Source organism: Mizuhopecten yessoensis, unplaced genomic scaffold, assembly GCF_002113885.1.
Source record: "Mizuhopecten yessoensis strain PY_sf001 unplaced genomic scaffold, ASM211388v2 scaffold2317, whole genome shotgun sequence".
NCBI classification, from domain to species: domain Eukaryota; kingdom Metazoa; phylum Mollusca; class Bivalvia; order Pectinida; family Pectinidae; genus Mizuhopecten; species Mizuhopecten yessoensis.
Window position 1 is genome coordinate 165,102 of NW_018404486.1, and position 17,959 is coordinate 183,060.

At 37.6% G+C, this 17,959-nt stretch overlaps 1 protein-coding gene and 1 long non-coding RNA gene across 4 annotated transcripts in view; both read left to right on the top strand.

Annotated features, from left to right (window-relative positions):
• Nucleotides 1-7,201: 7,201 nt before the first annotated feature.
• LOC110445508 lies at nt 7,202-9,504 on the top strand. Its single transcript, XR_002462366.1, has 2 exons — nt 7,202-7,283; nt 8,631-9,504. It is a non-coding gene; the product is annotated as an uncharacterized LOC110445508 (long non-coding RNA).
• A 6,541-nt stretch (nt 9,505-16,045) lies between these two features.
• LOC110445513 (DDB1- and CUL4-associated factor 12-like) overlaps nt 16,046-17,959 on the top strand; it is a 9,431-nt gene continuing 7,517 nt past the window's right edge. For all 3 annotated transcript variants that reach the window (XR_002462367.1, XR_002462368.1, XM_021490186.1), the window contains exons 1-2: nt 16,046-16,162; nt 17,167-17,444. Coding sequence is in view for 1 of the 3 variants with exons in the window: in XM_021490186.1 (XP_021345861.1) it covers nt 16,153-16,162; nt 17,167-17,444 (288 nt within the window). In the remaining 2 variants the exon portion in view is untranslated. The remainder of the gene's footprint in view (nt 16,163-17,166; nt 17,445-17,959) is intronic.

The following is a 17,959-nucleotide window of genomic DNA, read 5'->3' on the forward strand; positions in this document are numbered from 1 at the left end:
TGTTTGACGTGTAAATTATTTTGTGTGAGCACAATGGCTATTAAATCTCTGCTGAATGATCGTGGGTACAAAAATGCAGTAAACAATCTACCGAAACAATTGTTTTTCTTCAGACAGTTCAGAAGTATGTTATTAGCATTATAATACGGTTTAACTGCAACATCTGCCTAGCTCTTCTTCCGCTTGTTTAGATATGTATTTGGCGTTTACCCCACACATTTGCAACAAGAAATATTTTGGCCTGCAGCATTACTGATTGGATCTTATTTCAACGTACATGTAATAACGGAGCCCAAGATGGTCATAAGTAGATCAAATAAGGAAGATGTTTGACTTCCTACAAATAAAGACAAACACTTCAATGAACTTTTCGTTACTGTTCGACACTTTGACCAAATCTCTTGTTCTTTACACGGCGGTGAACCACGACCGGGGTTTGGTTAGGTGTTGGTTTTGATTTTATTTTGTTTAACGTCCTTTTATTCTAATGTCATTTAAGGACGTGGCTCCATAGTGTGTTGTGTAAGTGTGTGTGTATGGTGGAGACAGGGTATGTTGGTGTACTTCCCTCCTTGTAATAGCGCGGATCTGATGCCGAATTTATAGTGCTATCTCATTGAAATACCGTGCCAAATGCACCCAGCATAGCATTACGCCCGGTCACATAATACTGACAACAGGTGAACCAGTTGTTTTCATTACCCTCAATACTGAACGTTAAGCAGGGATACCAACTACCATTTTTAAGGACTTTGGTATGTCCCGGCCTGGGGACAGAACCCATTGCCTTCCTCACATGGGCAAACGGTCAACATTAAAGCCAGAAGTGAGGTATTGCCAAGCTAGGCGCTAGGAAATAAAAGGAAGCTAGAAGAAGAAAGAAAGACAAAGATCCCAAATGTTGCAATGGGTGCAGCAGATTTATTTTGATAGCTTTTTAATATTCCCATGAAGAGGGCACAAAAGCAAATCCCCAACTCTGCAGGAGGTTCCCTCATTAGTCGCCTCTTACGATATAATGCTGCGGGTAACAGCATGTGTATTCTTTTCTCGGCCCCCGACCTGCAGGGGTGCCACGACCGAGGATTGTTGATGTGCTAAATCTTTAATGTCAAACAATTTATCCACGACCGAGGATAACTTGTTTGACATAAAAGATTTAGCACATCAACAATGTAAAAGCTGTCAGTGCCCTACAGGTGATCGACAGATTATCAAAGCACCATTAATAGTAAGTAATATTGCTCCACGGGAGCTGTAAACGATTCTGAGGGCACGATCTGATCCGTATTGATCATGCATGCATCTGTTTGATTTGAAAAATGATGTAGTCCGCTAAAATGTAATTGTTTCAAAAAGCTATTTATTAAAATACTTCAGTAAATGTCGTCTCGTTACTTGGAATGTTCAAACTAATTTCTGTCAGATATTCTATGATTTTTCAAGATGTTGTTCATTTCAATTTATTTCACTACAGAGTTGGCTACAAATAAATAGAGAATATTTTGCGGATGTATGGAGGCTAAATGTTTGTCCATGATACGGTGTCTAATTTTAGAGATCATCTGCTGGGGGTGATGTAGAGCACGTTGATATTATGATTGTTGATCAACGGAATAGTGTTAAGGTCAATCAATATATATGTACCAGTGGTACATTTAACACATTTTAGACTGTGAAAGAACAAGTGAATCATTGTTAACAGGCCTTATAACTGACAACAAATATCTCATTTGTGCACAAGATCTAAAAATAAAAAAAATAAGCACATGCAAATCTTAATTGGCACAGGGGCCGAGCATCCGAAATGTGTAATAGGCATTTATAGCAATACGTCTCAAACTAGCACAGACCTTTACTCTTTGATCCGGTCCCTGTATGTGCTCCTACTTATTAACAACGCATATGTAGCTCGTCTGTTCTGTCCATTATAACGAAGGGACTCTATGATTGGGCTCCGGATCGGCGACTGCGGGATGAACTTTTCGTCAGGACACAGACTATAAATCTTGACACATGGGTCTCTGGGAATTAAAGCAATTGGATAGATGGTATTCAATCGCAATCCGGGGAAATATTAACATGTACATTATCATTAAAACCATATTTATCAAGTAAATCAATTCTCTAAGTATCAAGGACGATGTGAGGAAGCTCGGTTCAATAAATATCCGTCCTTAAACTGGATAGGGTCTTTTCTAGATAGATGTAAAATTATTGTCATTTTTGCGTCAATTTGTTTTGAAGATACCTCCACTTATCAAGTATGACTAGCCTGTTCGAATGATCATCAATATGATCTACTTCTGGATGACAAATGTTTGAAATTGACGTCCTTAAAAAAACATTCAGATAGGGATTGAATCTGGATATTCCAAAGGTAATGCAAGTATGCACGGGGGATAATTTCCATACATTCCACATGCTAGGCCGCAGCGATGCGAAGTATTTTTCGGATCATATGTGCTACAAGTAATAACCAATCACCATTAGCGTAGCTGCCTTAGGCTCGAGTAGGCACGTGCCTACTGTACACATAAATTCAAGAAACATTTTTTTTTAATTTGTTTAAAAATTAAGGACTATACTACATTTATATCCAGGATGTTTTACTTCTAGTAGTAATACGGTAAATCTCGTTTTATTATTTTCTACAATCAAAATATAACATTTTAAACTTACATTTAACAATAGTAATACCACAACGACGAACAAGTTAATGGTCCCAAAATTTTGGAACATCAAAAGACGAAGTCAGAGGACCCTCTTGCAGTGAAACTGTCTCGTCTTCTGAGGCTACTCAAAGTCAGACATCATTCTGAATTACCACGCCCCACCATACCCTGATAGGATATAAGCCGGATGTAGTCTAGCGTGACCATTCCCCTGCGCGATAGGACGACAGCCACCTATGCAAACATCCTATCCTGTAATTAAGTACATAGTTTCTTATAAGTACATGTAATTAAGATAAGTTAAGTCAGTCTTTAACTCGGTGACTTACCTAGCAACTATTAGTTTATATACTGAATCCGACTTAACGAAATAAGCCGTTTGAATTACAATAGGAAAACAAAACACAAAGTCTGTATTTCCTGACGCTGATGTGCAAACCACACAAAACAATCTGCATGTATTCGTGTGTGCTGACAAAGAATTAAACATTTTTAATCTTTGTCTGCAAACGCTATTACATTGTCTTCTTGCAAAAATTAGAACTAAGAATGCTTAGGTAACTATCTTTTTACTTTCCAAAATTTCAAGAGACGCTAATCACCCATCTGTATTAAAATCTTCTCGAACACCCGTTAATGATAAGGATACGGACCTGCCTCCTTTGCATTGGATTCCGAAACTTCACAAGAATCTTTATAAATAACTTTATCGCGGGCTCATCTTCTCGCTCAGCAAAGCCACCATGGAAAGTTCTGATACCATTCTTAGTCCATTTCATCAGAATCACGGTCGTATTGTGACTCGGTAAGTGGAACAAATAAAATATGGAATTTGAAGAATTCAAAACATCTTTTGATCAATCTTGAACATTCTCGACCCTTTACACTACAATTCTTCATACCAAACAGAAGGAACGGCTTCTTTCTCTTATTATGAAAGTTTTCTTTTCAAAAAGAAGGGCGAACAGCGATATAAATATATTGGTACATGTATATAATAGTATATGACTGTATATGATTTTGGAGCATATTTTGTGAAAAGCATAACAAAGGCTTAAATAAATATATAAAGAAAAGAATTGTGAGAATGATTGAGTTCCAGGTTAAGACTTTCCATCAGTGTGCAGACTGTACATGTATGCAGTCCAATGGTAACTGCGCCTCTCTCCTGGCCGACGTTTTTGTTTTCATACGAAGCCTAAACTTATTGTTAACCGATCAGAAAGAAAAGAAAAATATCAAAGTCCTTCAATTTTGCTTTCAGATTTATCGACGATGTACTGTATATAAATGACAAGATTAACCTCCCGAACCTGAAATTGGGGACACAACAGTCTCGTCTACCTCAGTACTCGATCAAATAACATGATGAAAAGGGACATATTACAACAAGGCTGTACGACAAAATGGACGATTTCGATTTTCCGATCATCAACTGTCCTTATCCTTACAATTACATTCTTGGTTCTTCATGGTCATCGGTCATAATACATTCGGATATGTTGGATAAATTCATGACTTCATCATGATATCATAGATGTCGACTGCTGACGACAAATTAATAACACAGGGTTTCAAAAGCTAATGAAGGTTATTGACAAGTGTTATGTTCGCTATCATGATAAAATAGGAAAATATCCTTTTCGTTGTGTGAAATGAAGGTCGACATTTTTTTATTATGGTCATTAGAATGGTTTAGCTGTCACAATCCAAGTTGTAATTTCGAGGTCGTGACATAACAAATGGAAGGGATGGTGGTCGATTTTGAGTCCACACTTCACTTTGGTTTTGTTGGACTTTCTCTTATTTTAGAACCATCCTCCCACCAATAATATGTTTGATAGCAATTCGTGTTTATACTCTACTTTAAAATTATTTTATGAAATATTGTCAGTGGCAACAAGTTGAAAATATCTGCTAAAATCCCCACATTTAAATCATTACCACTCACTCATTTTTAGAAATTTGCATAAAATTTCGTATTATTTGTACTTCTAGTTATAAAACGCACTGTCATTTATATCAATCACTTTTTTTAAGCTTTACAATTGTGGTCATTAAACTAAAAAAAAAACACATTTACAAGTCAATGTTCAAGTGCCTACACGAGATCTATATCCCAGCTACGCCCCTGATCACAGAGCGTGTAACAAAGCAAAATATCAAATTGGGGCGGGGAGGGGTTTCATATAAAAGTAATACTGCCCCTACTCCAAGAAGTGTGGCTTATTGCAATAACTCTACCCAAATACGAAAAACAACTTAGAAATAATTGTTGACGTGTTTATACTTCTCAGCAGTAGTATAATAGTGCATAAGTACATGACAGACCGGGTTTTTACAAGTTTTTAATAGAACATAGAAGTAAAATTTTCGCAGTTGTACATTGTGACTGTTAAGTATAACGTTATTTTTTCATAAAAAGTAACAAAAACTTCCCCTGCTCTCCAAAATATTGCAAATAGAAGAAATCCCAATAGAGTTTATAGTGCTCCATCTTACCAAATTTTATCTTAATCGAACACTACACAGTTATAACCCTATGATTTCAGTTGATACTATGATATCCTAATTTTGACCATTCAGACCTTCTGCCATCATTCGAAAAAAATATTATCTTAGTTAATGCCATCCCACAAGCATTCTTGGACCGTCTGATAGGCTCCATGCGTCGACGTTGCCAGGCATGGTTTCAGTCAACATGAAATCGTTCTATGTACAGTGTATTATATATATATTGGCGGAAAAAAGAAACTGTGCATGCCTGAAATGTGTTATAAAAATAAATGTGTATAACGTACTGAGTTCACAAAGTTGATACCTCGTATGTCCACCGTTTGCCTGAATGCAAGCCTGGCAACGTCGACGCATGGAGCCTATCAGACGGTTCAAGAATGCTTGTGGGATGGCATTCCAGATCTGTACCAACGCTGCAGCCAAATTAGCCAACGTCACCGGTTGATTAGGTAATGCCCGTAATCTGCGCTTCATTTCATCCCAGACGTGTTCAATGGGCGACAGATCGGGGAATACAGCAGGCCAGGGCAACACGTCAACGTTCTGCTGGGCCAGAAAGTCCATAGCGACACGAGCTGTGTGTGGCCTGGCGTTGTCCTGCTGTAGCGTAATGTGACGTTGCTGCCCTTGCACGAATGGAACGACGTGGGTCCGGAGGATCTCGTCACGGTAACGTAGCGCGTTCAAATTCCCGTTAACAACCACCAGAGGCGTTCTCCCGTTGGCTGTGATGCCGCCCCAAATCATAATGCTGCCTCCGCCGAAAGAACGTCGTTGTACCACACACGCGTCACGGAAACGTTCTCCAACGCGACAATACACTCTGGAACGGCCGTCACTACTATCCAGGTGGACTCGCGACTCGTCCGTTAAAAAAATGCCTGCCCAAACCCGTCGAGTAAATCGCAGATGCCTTCTGCACCAGTCCAGACGTGCTACACGATGACGTGGCAGAATAACTGGGCGGATTGCAGGACGTCGCTGACGGATAGCTCGTTCACGCAATCGGTTCCGTACAATTCTCGGGCTTATTGGTAGCAACCCAGGGGTTGTCCGTGCAGTCAAACTTGCTGTTTGGAAGCGATTTCTCAAATGGACAAGCCGAATATGGTTGTCCTGTTGACGTGACGTCACACATGGACTTCCCGCCGCACGAGGTCGATCGCCGACGTGGCCCAACTGTTGATGTCGTCTCCACAAATCCCGGATTGTGTTTCGATGGACATGAAAACGTTTAGATACATGTACAACGACTTTGCCCATACCAGCTTGAAGTATACCAATAATCCGGAGGCGGTCATTTTCATTGAGCCTCGGCATAGCATTAATCACAAATTAAAACGTTATAATGCTGTTCTTACTGCTCATTGGTCTCAACAGAGTGACCCAGCAGTTGAAAAATAAACTTGCATTGTCGAATTGGATGGCTGGACGAGAAAAACGTGCAAACTGGTCAACGCCTATAGAGAGCAAACCGCACGGGAAAAACTGTCAATGACACACGGATAGTGTGTATGTGTCATACTCGGTCATGCGTGTGAATTTTCATGTATATACAGTTGGTAATACATGTTCTATAACAATTCTCCGCATGCACAGTTTCTTTTTCCCGCTAGTATACATTGAATAAGCTTTCCACTGTTACATTAATGATTTGTAGCCTATCAGATAGTGAAATAAATGTATCCCTATCCCGCCACCCTAATCTGATAAAGATCTAGTTGCTTATTACGAAAATAATATTTTTGTTACGAAAAACACTAATAGATCATTTTAATTGCCATTGAAAGAAAGAAATAATGTACAAAATTGTATAAGGTCACCGTGAAGTCAAGTTATTTTCTTTTTGTCGTTTTGGGAAAATTTCTTTTTTTTTACTTCTGTTAAACGCTACTGGTGAGTATATTTACTTCTTTTAATAAATTGAGGCCTCTCGTAAATTTAAATTTGTTCGAAGAAAATATCCGGAATATTCCGTGTCCGTAAGCCAATTTATTTTGTAGTATGACCATCATTTCAACTTCCTGTAGGAATTGGATCGATAACGAACATCATACTTTCGATTTGACAAAACGTAAACATAACTATCAAGTGAGTATTTTAGCTCAGAGATTTGCGTCATTTTATATAGCATCATGTTAAAGATAAGCATACCCAAAAGATCATCCGGATGTTAGTACTTAAACACAGGGGCGCGCGATTATCATTTTTGATATTATTTACAGGGTACTGTATCAGTCATAGTACCAGATACTCCAACAATGTTAGAGGTTTACACGGCGAGACACTTTTGACAGGCGCCGTGTAACAGTCGCAGTCGGCAAAATCATATCCGATAGAAAAAAGGCCGGCCAGCTGCCTCTTATACTATAGTCTCTAGGAGTAGTATTGTCTACCCTATAATACTGTAATAGGCCTACAGCTGTATAGTGACCACCTTCAACTAATTGAAGATTTTGTCACGAAGTTGGGTATATGCAACACAAATGACAGACTATATATATATTACATAATAATTAATACTTATCTACTTAGTTATTCAGAGGATAAGGTAACAGATTGAAGAGTGGGGTAGGAATAAGAGAGGTTTGTGTTTGTACTAGCAGATATAGTTTGTCCCGACCGACAAGACTTACCCGACCGTCCGCCAGCACTTAAGTGGAGTAGAAGGTAGAGTTAAGAGAAGGAACATTTATTATGTCATGATCATATATCATTAAGTGATAAATTGTTATCTTTAACAGGATGCTATATAATAATTACTATAAGTTTTATTCGTTACAAATCTCTGAAATACACATGCATACTGATATGGGTCACAGCACACATAAACATACGTCAGTATATATAGTCACTGGGGTAACCTTATTCAGTCGCTGGTGACTGATACCCTGTAAATAACATAAAGAAATGATAACCGGGCCATGCCTGCATCAATAGTGGAAGGTGAGTCACACCTCAGTATCGATTATAACCTCACTTAGCATTAATGACAGTCATGGCTGTCTCTGCCGTAATCTGAGCAGATACAGATTGTATACATCGCAGCTTCACACTCCACTGAACGATTTTCGTTATAATAGTAACTCTTGATTATTGTCGGCCCGAGTCAGAATTAAACGTAGGTGATCTGGTTGCTTCACAGATTTGGATTAATTCAAAGCTTTCACGAGTGCGTAAAGTAAGTTTTAATGCAGCTATATAATCTACATGGGATTCTCGAGTCATAAACTCATGAAATATCTAGAAATACCGAAATTTGACATGGCGGGACACGTTGTTTTTAACAACACAGTGGAAAATTTTCTTAACAAATTGTAGATGCCATTGGTCATTGTTTGATGGGTTGTTTAATTTTTTTATTGAAGAACTCTACAAATTAACCGTAATTAATGACATTTACATTATACATTAGCTTTGTTATCCATTTTTTTACAGAGAACTGGGAAGTGATGTTTATCAACCATGTCGGGAGAAAGCTATGATTTCTACATTTGCAATCACGAGGCAGATAATGATAAAGCATTTCAAATTCTGGAAACACTGGAGAAGAAAAATGGACTAAAAGGTTTCCATGACGAAAGAGATGCCCAACCAGGGCAGTATGTTATTAGAAACATTGAGAAGGCCATAGAAAGTAGTCGGTTCATTTTGCTGGTGTTATCGGAGCAATCTATGGAGGATGGATGGTTTGAAATGAAACTGAACACCGGACTGACACATAGACTCTTCTCTGCACTCAGAGACAGCATCATACCTGTGTATGTAGCGCCCTCTGATGGAGAACTTACTGTGCCTACTGCCCTTAATTCCATCCGCGGGATAGATTATAGTGAGGATCCAAGATTTTTCGATAAATTGTCAAAGATATTTTAAAAGACACTGTTGTAAACTTGAGCAATTTCTATGTATTGATCTCATAAATTACAGCATGGAATTAGATTAGATATGGAGGATGGATGGTTTGAAATGAAACTGAACGCCGGGTCTGACACATATAGACTCTTCTTTGCACTCAGAGACAGCATCATACCTGTGTATGTAGCGCCCTCTGATGGAGAACTTACTGTGCCTACTGCCCTTAATTCCATCTGCGGGATAGATTATAGTGAGGATCCAAGATTTTTCGATAAATTGTCAAAGATATTTTAAAAGACACTGTTGTAAACTTGAGCAATTTCTATGCATTGATCTCATAAATTACAGCACAGAATTAGATTAGATTTGCTAATATCTATCAAGTTCGTGATTACGTTTATAATTATGTATCATTTAATTACCAGCTGACAAAGGATTAAAAATCCTATACATATTTTATGTTTTTTTTGTCAAAATACATATGCATAACTGTGTATAGTTTGCTTGCATATAAACCACACGATCTTTAGTGCCAAATGAAAGTAATCTGTTATCAAGCTTCAGTTCTTGATTGGAACATGGCGACTCTCCCACAGGTATCATCGGAGTTCACTATCACGACAGCATCCTCAATAATCCAGGAGTTACGCTCACTAACAGTAACTAGTGGCGTAGCATACATGTATACTTGTTATTGCTTCAGCATACACTAAATTTTTCAAGAATTTCTTTCTTTCATCATATATTTTTAGTAATTTCCTATTGTTTTATGATAAATATGGACTGTACAATCATAACAAAGGAAAGAAATAAAAATAATCTTCTTGACAATTTTAATCTGATAAAATAGTGTTAGGTTTTGACAAATCGTGTAAATCAAACACTACTTAGTGAAGTACAAATTTTAATATTATTTATATAAAATGTCGTGTTTTCCTTCTTAATAATCAGACTAAAAGTTATTCCAAGAACACGGGAGATTGCTTCTAGGGCAGGGGGGACACAGGAATTAATTTTGGGTGTTGCCCAAAATTTTGAACTCGGAAAAAGACTCAAAAAAAATAATGAATTATAATTGTCATGTCGGTTGTACATTTATACTACTTTCTGGTACCAAACAATATATAGAACTTCATTATTTCTGAGATTGTGACAATTATGATTTCCCTGCGTAGCAGAGCGAAGCGATTTTTTTTTCTGAAGAGGTAATACTAAACTTGTTCAAACACTGCCAAGCGTAGAAATCTAGAATTTATCGGACATTATTTCCATTAATGTCAAACAGATCGAATAAGGCATAGAATAGTTTTCTGAGTTTGCGGTATTATTCCTGGTTATATTTTATAACATAGAGTATTTTTTTTAAAAATGGCTGAGCAGAGCAAGTGTTAACAAATTCTCTGAGACAATGGTAAAAATGTAGGTTTTTGGTTAAAATGTTTATGTTTGTGTCATGCCTTTCATATCATGTGCATGTAGTTTAGGCGAGCCTTTTGGCAATTAAATATTGATTAATTTTGTCATGAATATGAACTATGATTTGACTGTTTGTCTTTTATTGTGAATTTGTATGCATGTGTATGTACAAGGGCAACACCTGTTAAAAAGGAGATATATATACATGCCAGGCTTTTTTGCTAACATTGGTTATTATTCACCTGATAAAGTGATGCTAAGGCGCACGTGGATGCTTTATTGTCTTTGAAATTTTTGAAATTTACATTTTTTAACAGGTATAATAAATCACTCCTGGTGTTAATGTGTACATGAAACCACAGGTAAAAATACAGGTTTATCTATCATGAAACGCACTCTACCTTTGAAATAACAATTAACATATATACCTAATTCCAACAGATGGTTTTATCCTCTCTCAACGGACAGGGTGATCACCACACCGTGACATTAGAACAATACAATTAGGTAGACAGTCCGTTACAGCCGACTGGAGACCCTACTACTATAAAAACCAAAGGAGGATTAATCCCCTACTGTTCAGAGTATAAGTAGTGGACTCTTTGTTTGGGCAACTGCACCCTTAGGCATATATATCATCAAACTGCTGCTTGCCATAGAAAATCATAGTTCACAGGATGGTTGATATTAGAAGAAAATCCCATATGAAAAAGAGGAAAATCTTCAAAAACCTAAGTCCAGATTATTTTTAGACACAGAAAAATGAGTGTTGCCCGGGCAACTAGGGCAACTAGGGCAACACCCCTGGGTCCGCCACTGTAGGGTCTAGTAGAATTTTTCCCAGCTGTGGTCCCTCCCATACCCCCCTCCTCCGGCGATAATTATATATAAGCGCCTCGGACGCTCGACCCGCTGTAAGCATATACTCCGAAAAATGATTTGCTACGCCATTGCTAACGCTCTCTCACCCCTGGAATATGTCATAGCAAAATCGAAGGCTCAGTGTGTACAACCTTGTGGATGAGACAAGAAGACTAGTTTGATCCTTTGATGTATAACATACATCAAAAAAAAAATCTCTCGGTCGCGTAAGGGTAAAATTGACTGTCTTTGAAGTCGAGTGTTGCTTCTAGAGATCTCTGCAACCTCAAAGGACAGGACATTTTTCTTTTAAGCGGTTCGTTTATTAAACAAGGTCGGACCTAGTCAACTGATGCTTAATGCCCGAAAATATTACCGGTTGCTCCGCATAAACGAACAGGCCCCAGGTATCAGCCTCGCGATTAGTCAGTTATTTTGCCAGTTTTGCACAGGTTTTTCCTGTCACGTCGTGATTTTCGGCAGAAAAGGTCGAAAAGTGTTCCGGTTGGGCTGATAATAATGTTTACCAGTTTTCCCCTTCACAGTCCTATTCAAACATGATAATGAAAAGCTTTGGATCAGTCACCTTATCATTTGAATGTTGTTTCGTCAATATAGTTTCAATTTTAGTATGCACAGTAACAGTATTTACTAGAAGTATCGCGATGACTGAAGCGATGTTTACCAAAAGTAGTTGCGCGCCTATTCGCACGCCCTGTATTGATCGTTACCCGAGTTTCCTCTGGCCCTAACACCAGACTTGGACATTTTGCCATGTAGATACCTGAATTTCTATACACATATTTCTTACAAAATGTCATCAGAAAAATAAGCTCATATGTAAAACCTACAACAGCAGCGCGAGGTGACTCAAGTGCAAGAACGACGAGGAGTACCTCAAATGTAGAAGGAGTGGAAAGTAGTGGAATGACAGAACGACAGGAGTTGACAGAGATAAAAGACACATTGTGTTCTATACTAAGTAAGAAAGACATCAAAGACCTGATCACAGAAATTGTTACATCTATTTTGGCTACCATAAAGAATGACAATAACGGAAAACAGCTAGATGAGGCAGGAGCTTGACTCGATGAACTTGCATAATCATAGACTACAGGAGTCAGTTCAATGTAAAGAAAAGAAAATCACAGAACTAGAAAATGGGATGGATGAAATGAAGAAGGAAATGGTAGACACACAGAGCACAAGAGCATGGATCGCTTTTGGCATGAAGGAATTGGGGGAGGAGGCAGAAAAAAGAGAGACCTAACTCAGGATNGAAGGTATTTGGCATGAAGGAATTGGGGGAGGAGGCTGAAAAAAGAGAGACCTAACTCAGGATTTCTGTGATATTGTAAATAAAATGGAGGGCATCAATAACAGTCCACAAGACATTTTAGCTGCACACAGAGTACCCAAAAAATCANATCACAGGATGGGCCGAGGCCAATTACTGTGAAATTCATGAGGAAAAATGTACGAAGGCAGGTGATGATGAAGCGAAAGGCGCTAAATGTGAGGTGTACAGACGATGTGACAAGTAGGAATGTGGGACTTATAAAGAGACTAGAAAAGCACACAGAGACGTAGAGAAGGCCTGGCACTTTAATGGTAGTGTGTTTGCCAAAGTTGGAAACCTAACAAGGAAAGTGAATCTTTTTGACAATGTTCATGAAGTGTTTGTGGACAAAACAGGAAATGGACAAAATAAAAGGTGAACAGTTCACCTTATATTGCTACAGGGCAAAAGAAAAAACCCAAAACATTGATCTCTGACATATATCATACTAATTTAGCGTAATATTCCAGTATGTTGATTGAATTTCTTGATTGATATAATTGCTACATTTATATGTGCTTCATAAGCAAACAAACTGCTGTGGTACAAATATAACATGTGTTATGTGCATAATATAAACTTGGTCATTTTTTGATAAAGTGCTTGCATGTAGTTGTGCTTACACTTTTTGTATCTGTATGTGGGTGTGTGTGTGTGTTTGAGAGTGCTCGCATACCAGTGCATGTACTTCATAAATTAAAAACCCAATCTGCCATGTTCGATAATAATATTTTTTCATTAAAAATCAGCCATTAGTAAATAAGATATGGCAGTGAAGATATCTATGTACGCACCTGAAATATGACAAATAAGAAAGAAATGTGGTGTATGGAATGAAGGGTGTGTAAAAAAAATAACAAAATAATATTCAGGTGCATTAAGTCCTTTGGTTTGTGATTATGATGATACTCAGATGTACACCTGTATTTGTGTCTTGGGATGGCGGAGTGCAAGAATTACGTCACTATGACCTCACTGTGACCTATGCTTTGAAATTTGACCTTACCTTTTGAAAAAGTTAGAAATCATTACCGGTGGGGGACTGGATTGCCTTGCAATACTTTGCCTTGTTGTTTTATGTCATATCCGAGATACTAAGAAATTGTCTTACGATGGGAAAGATATCATTTCGCGGGAAATTTCCCTGTTTCTTAATTGCAGTGCATCTTGCCTAATCACAATGCTTGTATGATAATTTAAAAAAAATCATTCTTACTTAATTTCGTTATCCGTCGCTTTTTATGGCTTCTTTATAAAGCATGTGGACTCTTATGCCTTTGTCCAAGTTAGGGAACTACTATATAGGGCATCCTCTTTAACTTGACGTTCCAATAATGTAGTCTGGTATAATGGGATCCATACAAATACATTTATTCGTGAACTTATTCGTGAAGCAGAAATTCATAAAGTACACTACATCATACGATGCCATTGTCAAGTAGGGCATGTTATATTAGCGCTGCTGGGGTATACCAAATGCTGAAACATGTATACTGAACATTTCATTTAAAATATATGTAGTGAAGAAAATATTTGCTTCTGTTGTTTGGAAAAACCACTTTGACGTGTGATCTTCATTTGTAACTTTTGCGAAGTATTTTCTTCCCGAAAAACAACAACAATAAAATTGCACAAATCAGCCACTGTCCATTGAAGCAGACAGAACTGATATGCGGTATCCATGGCAACAGTTTGGTTACTTATCTATTTGCCTGTGTATATCTGTATGTACCATTTTCTAAAATTGTATTCTTCCTTGCTTGGTTCCCTGTGTTACAGTTAATCCATTTGTATTGTTTGGAACCTGTGTCGATTGGACCGTAACACTAAATGACCGTAGTTCAAGGTGACATTTCAGTTGAACAAATTTATCACCTCTCCTTCTGTGAGATTGATCCAGTGTTGAACAAATATATCACCTCTCCTTCTGTGAGATTGGTCCAGTGTTGAAGTGAAGAAGCCCCTGCATATCATAACACACTTTCTGGTTATAACGAAAATGTCATAGCAAATACTAACACACACAAAAAACGCCTGAAAAATCTTTGATTTCCCTTCATCCTTAATCTACTTATCCGATAGTCATTTACAGGTCACAAAGAAGCATTCACAATTAGACACAGGACTAAACATTATAATATCATTAGAAATTATAATGGTCCATACTACGTTGCTATATTAAGACAGCTAACAAAATAGATACAAAAAAACCGGATAAATATGAAAGTGAATCTCTAGTTCACGTGTAACGTAATCACAAACACAAAGTTCATATGATAAGGACAGGTGCCTAAAATATCGCCGAAAGAGTGAGCAGGGGAGGAAAGGAAAAGGTGGAGGTCCAAGGGTTACAATAGAACATCTGATCAGTTCTCGTGACTTCAGTATATCCTGGGGTGGGGTGGGGTGGGGTGGGATGGGGCACATTAGTCGCCTCTTAGGACAGCCTTATATTAGGATACAGGATGGTTCCCCAGACCTGGATCTGGAATTGATTAATAAATCGTGCAATTATCATAGGATCACCCAATTGTTAAGAAATCAGAATGCTAATACATGTATAAAAGGACAAAAAATTGATTATATTTTAGTTCTGCAAATAACTTAATACAGACGATACCCTTTTTGCTGTCATCAACCTCTCTCCATGAACACTTTCAGTGTTTGGTGTCTGATTTCAAATTCTTTATCAGTTACCTTTTTATATATGAAATACTCATGCAGATACCAACTGCAAACCAAAAATGATTATGCCAGAGAGAAGTTTTGTATTGGGGTCATGGATCAATATATAGGACACTTTGTGTGACCTGCATTTCATCCACGATATACAGGGTTACGCTCACTCTCGCTCTCTGCAAATATGTCATAGCAAATTGAAGGCTCTGTGTTGATGAGACAAGAAGACTAGTTCGATCTTTTGATGTACATCAAAAGAATATTGAGGTCACATAACGGTAAAAATTTACAGGCTTTGAAGTCGGGCGTCTCGCCTTTGTAAACTAATTCTTTAAAGGACGTTTGTTTTACCTGAGACCAATGAAACAGCTATCTTTGTGTCTTTAATTTCGCTTTGACATATTCCAGTGGTGTAGAGAGCGAAAGTGAGCGTAACCCCTGGATATATCGAGGATGCCTACATTTGGTATGCGACACTCTGTTATCTCAAAATGTAAATGCCTACTAAATTTGTTAATTCAGGCGAAAAATAATCTGAAACATAAAAAAATATATCACATTTACTTCATGTCCACAAAACTTCATGTCCAATGCGCTATGCAGATGTCCGGATAGTGATTGCCCGTTGGTTGGTTTACATTTTACAAATATCGCTAAAACATACCGCTAGAGGGCGCTGCTAGGTTCCGTTGTAGTTTGTTGTTTGACAGAAATGACAAATAGACAAGATGAATCAAATCAACCTACGTAAATGATAAACCTTATAAAGCTTAGCTTTTACAGATATATTTGTCACTGCCAGACACAATGTCAAAAGGTTTGTATCATTTTCACTCAGATATCATCGAGACTTTGATATGATTGAAATGATCGTCGAGATGCTGTCTCATACATAACACGATTACTGGGGAGACCCTCATGGACAGATGTATTTTAACGGAAATTAACATGAAACTTTCTACATTTGTACTGTATGCTACTTAGCAGGATCAGCGTGGAGTAGATTTCCTGCATTACACTCCTCAAAACGCACCACAAGTACACTACCTTATGGCCGTCCTGTAAATTTTGTTGATCGTGCCTGCATGATGGTGCACAACACTAACAAGACTTGTGGCAGTGGCGCGAAGCATACACCATACATGATTTGTAGCTACATGCAAATAAACATCACAACTTGATTTGTTTTCAGAATTTTCTGTATGATAATCTGAAATAAAAAAGAAATACTAATGGCTTAATTTTTAAATGTCTCCCTCTCTTTACACTTGCAAACTTTTAAGGATAGCAGTATTAATAGATGTAAAATATTGTTGTAATGTTTTATCAAAAAATTACTTGCCTGCTAGGCAAAACATTTTAATACCTTAGAGGGATTCATTAGTCACTCTTTGCACTACAGCTAGCATAACACAATGATTGTCTTGTATGACTTGATTCATATGTGGTAGATAATGTAACAGAAGAGAAAAATGCACGACCAGACCGAGGTTCGAACCCAGGACCCTCCAAACTCTAGACGGAAGCTCTACCGATTGAGCTTCCTGGTCAACAACGATCGACCTAGTCAAGTTCTGCTACATTAATATGGATTATATTGTATTTGTTTATATTTCTTGTCAAAAGAGTATTTCACTTTTCGTCTGATAATGCATCTAATGCGAGGTCATTATATTGAAAAAAATGTTTGTCTATTATTGTAAAGTAAGTTAGAGTGGTTCATTTTAGCGAGATATGTCACTTTATCAACTATTGTCAATGTGGTATTGTGTTTTATATTTAAATGTATGTGTATAATTGGTGAGTTCGTCTCTGCTTCAGCTTGGGCGGGATGTAAGCTGAAAAGCAAGGAGTTTTATAGCTCTGAACAGCATCTGAACACTGGCAAAAATCCAACCAAAGACATATTGCTTTACACACAAATGAGACAGTATGGTAACCAAAAGAAAAACCCACAAAGTATTGTGAATGAGTACATTGCTAGAGCTGTTCCAACCCTATTGGTGGAAAAAGAGTTTGACATGGGAAACATAAATAAGGTCTTCTCCTCACACTGGCTCAATGACAGACAGGTTGCCTTCGGTACAAAATGCAATAAAGTAAGTAAAAATCCCAAGAAAACAGTGAATACATCTTGACTTTATTTGCAATTCTATTAGCATGTGCTCAACTGGAGTTATATCTTCGTAAACTGACCAAAGTAGAAATAGTCTCTTTATGTGAATGGTTCCCAATGCAACTTTCGGTATTCAATACATAAGTCTGATCAGCGGACACAAATTTCGTTTTCAATACGTATGCATGTCTATTAATGTGTTAGCGGTTCAGTGAATAACATCCTGAAATTTCCACAAGCCTTGGTTAATTCCGCTGATATCTATTATTGATGACTTGTGAGTGGCTTTTGTTAGGCCCTAAAGATAATATTAATGACTCCAAGAAACGAGCTTGGACAGAGACATGTCTATTTTAACATAAAATGACTTATTGTTTATGGTCAACTGAAAGCCCTACATGTCACACAATTGTGTCTTAGTTGTGGAAATTTTGCATTCCTGATCAGCCCACATGTATTGTTGTCAAAGTTATAAAAACTTCTATGGTATATATATAT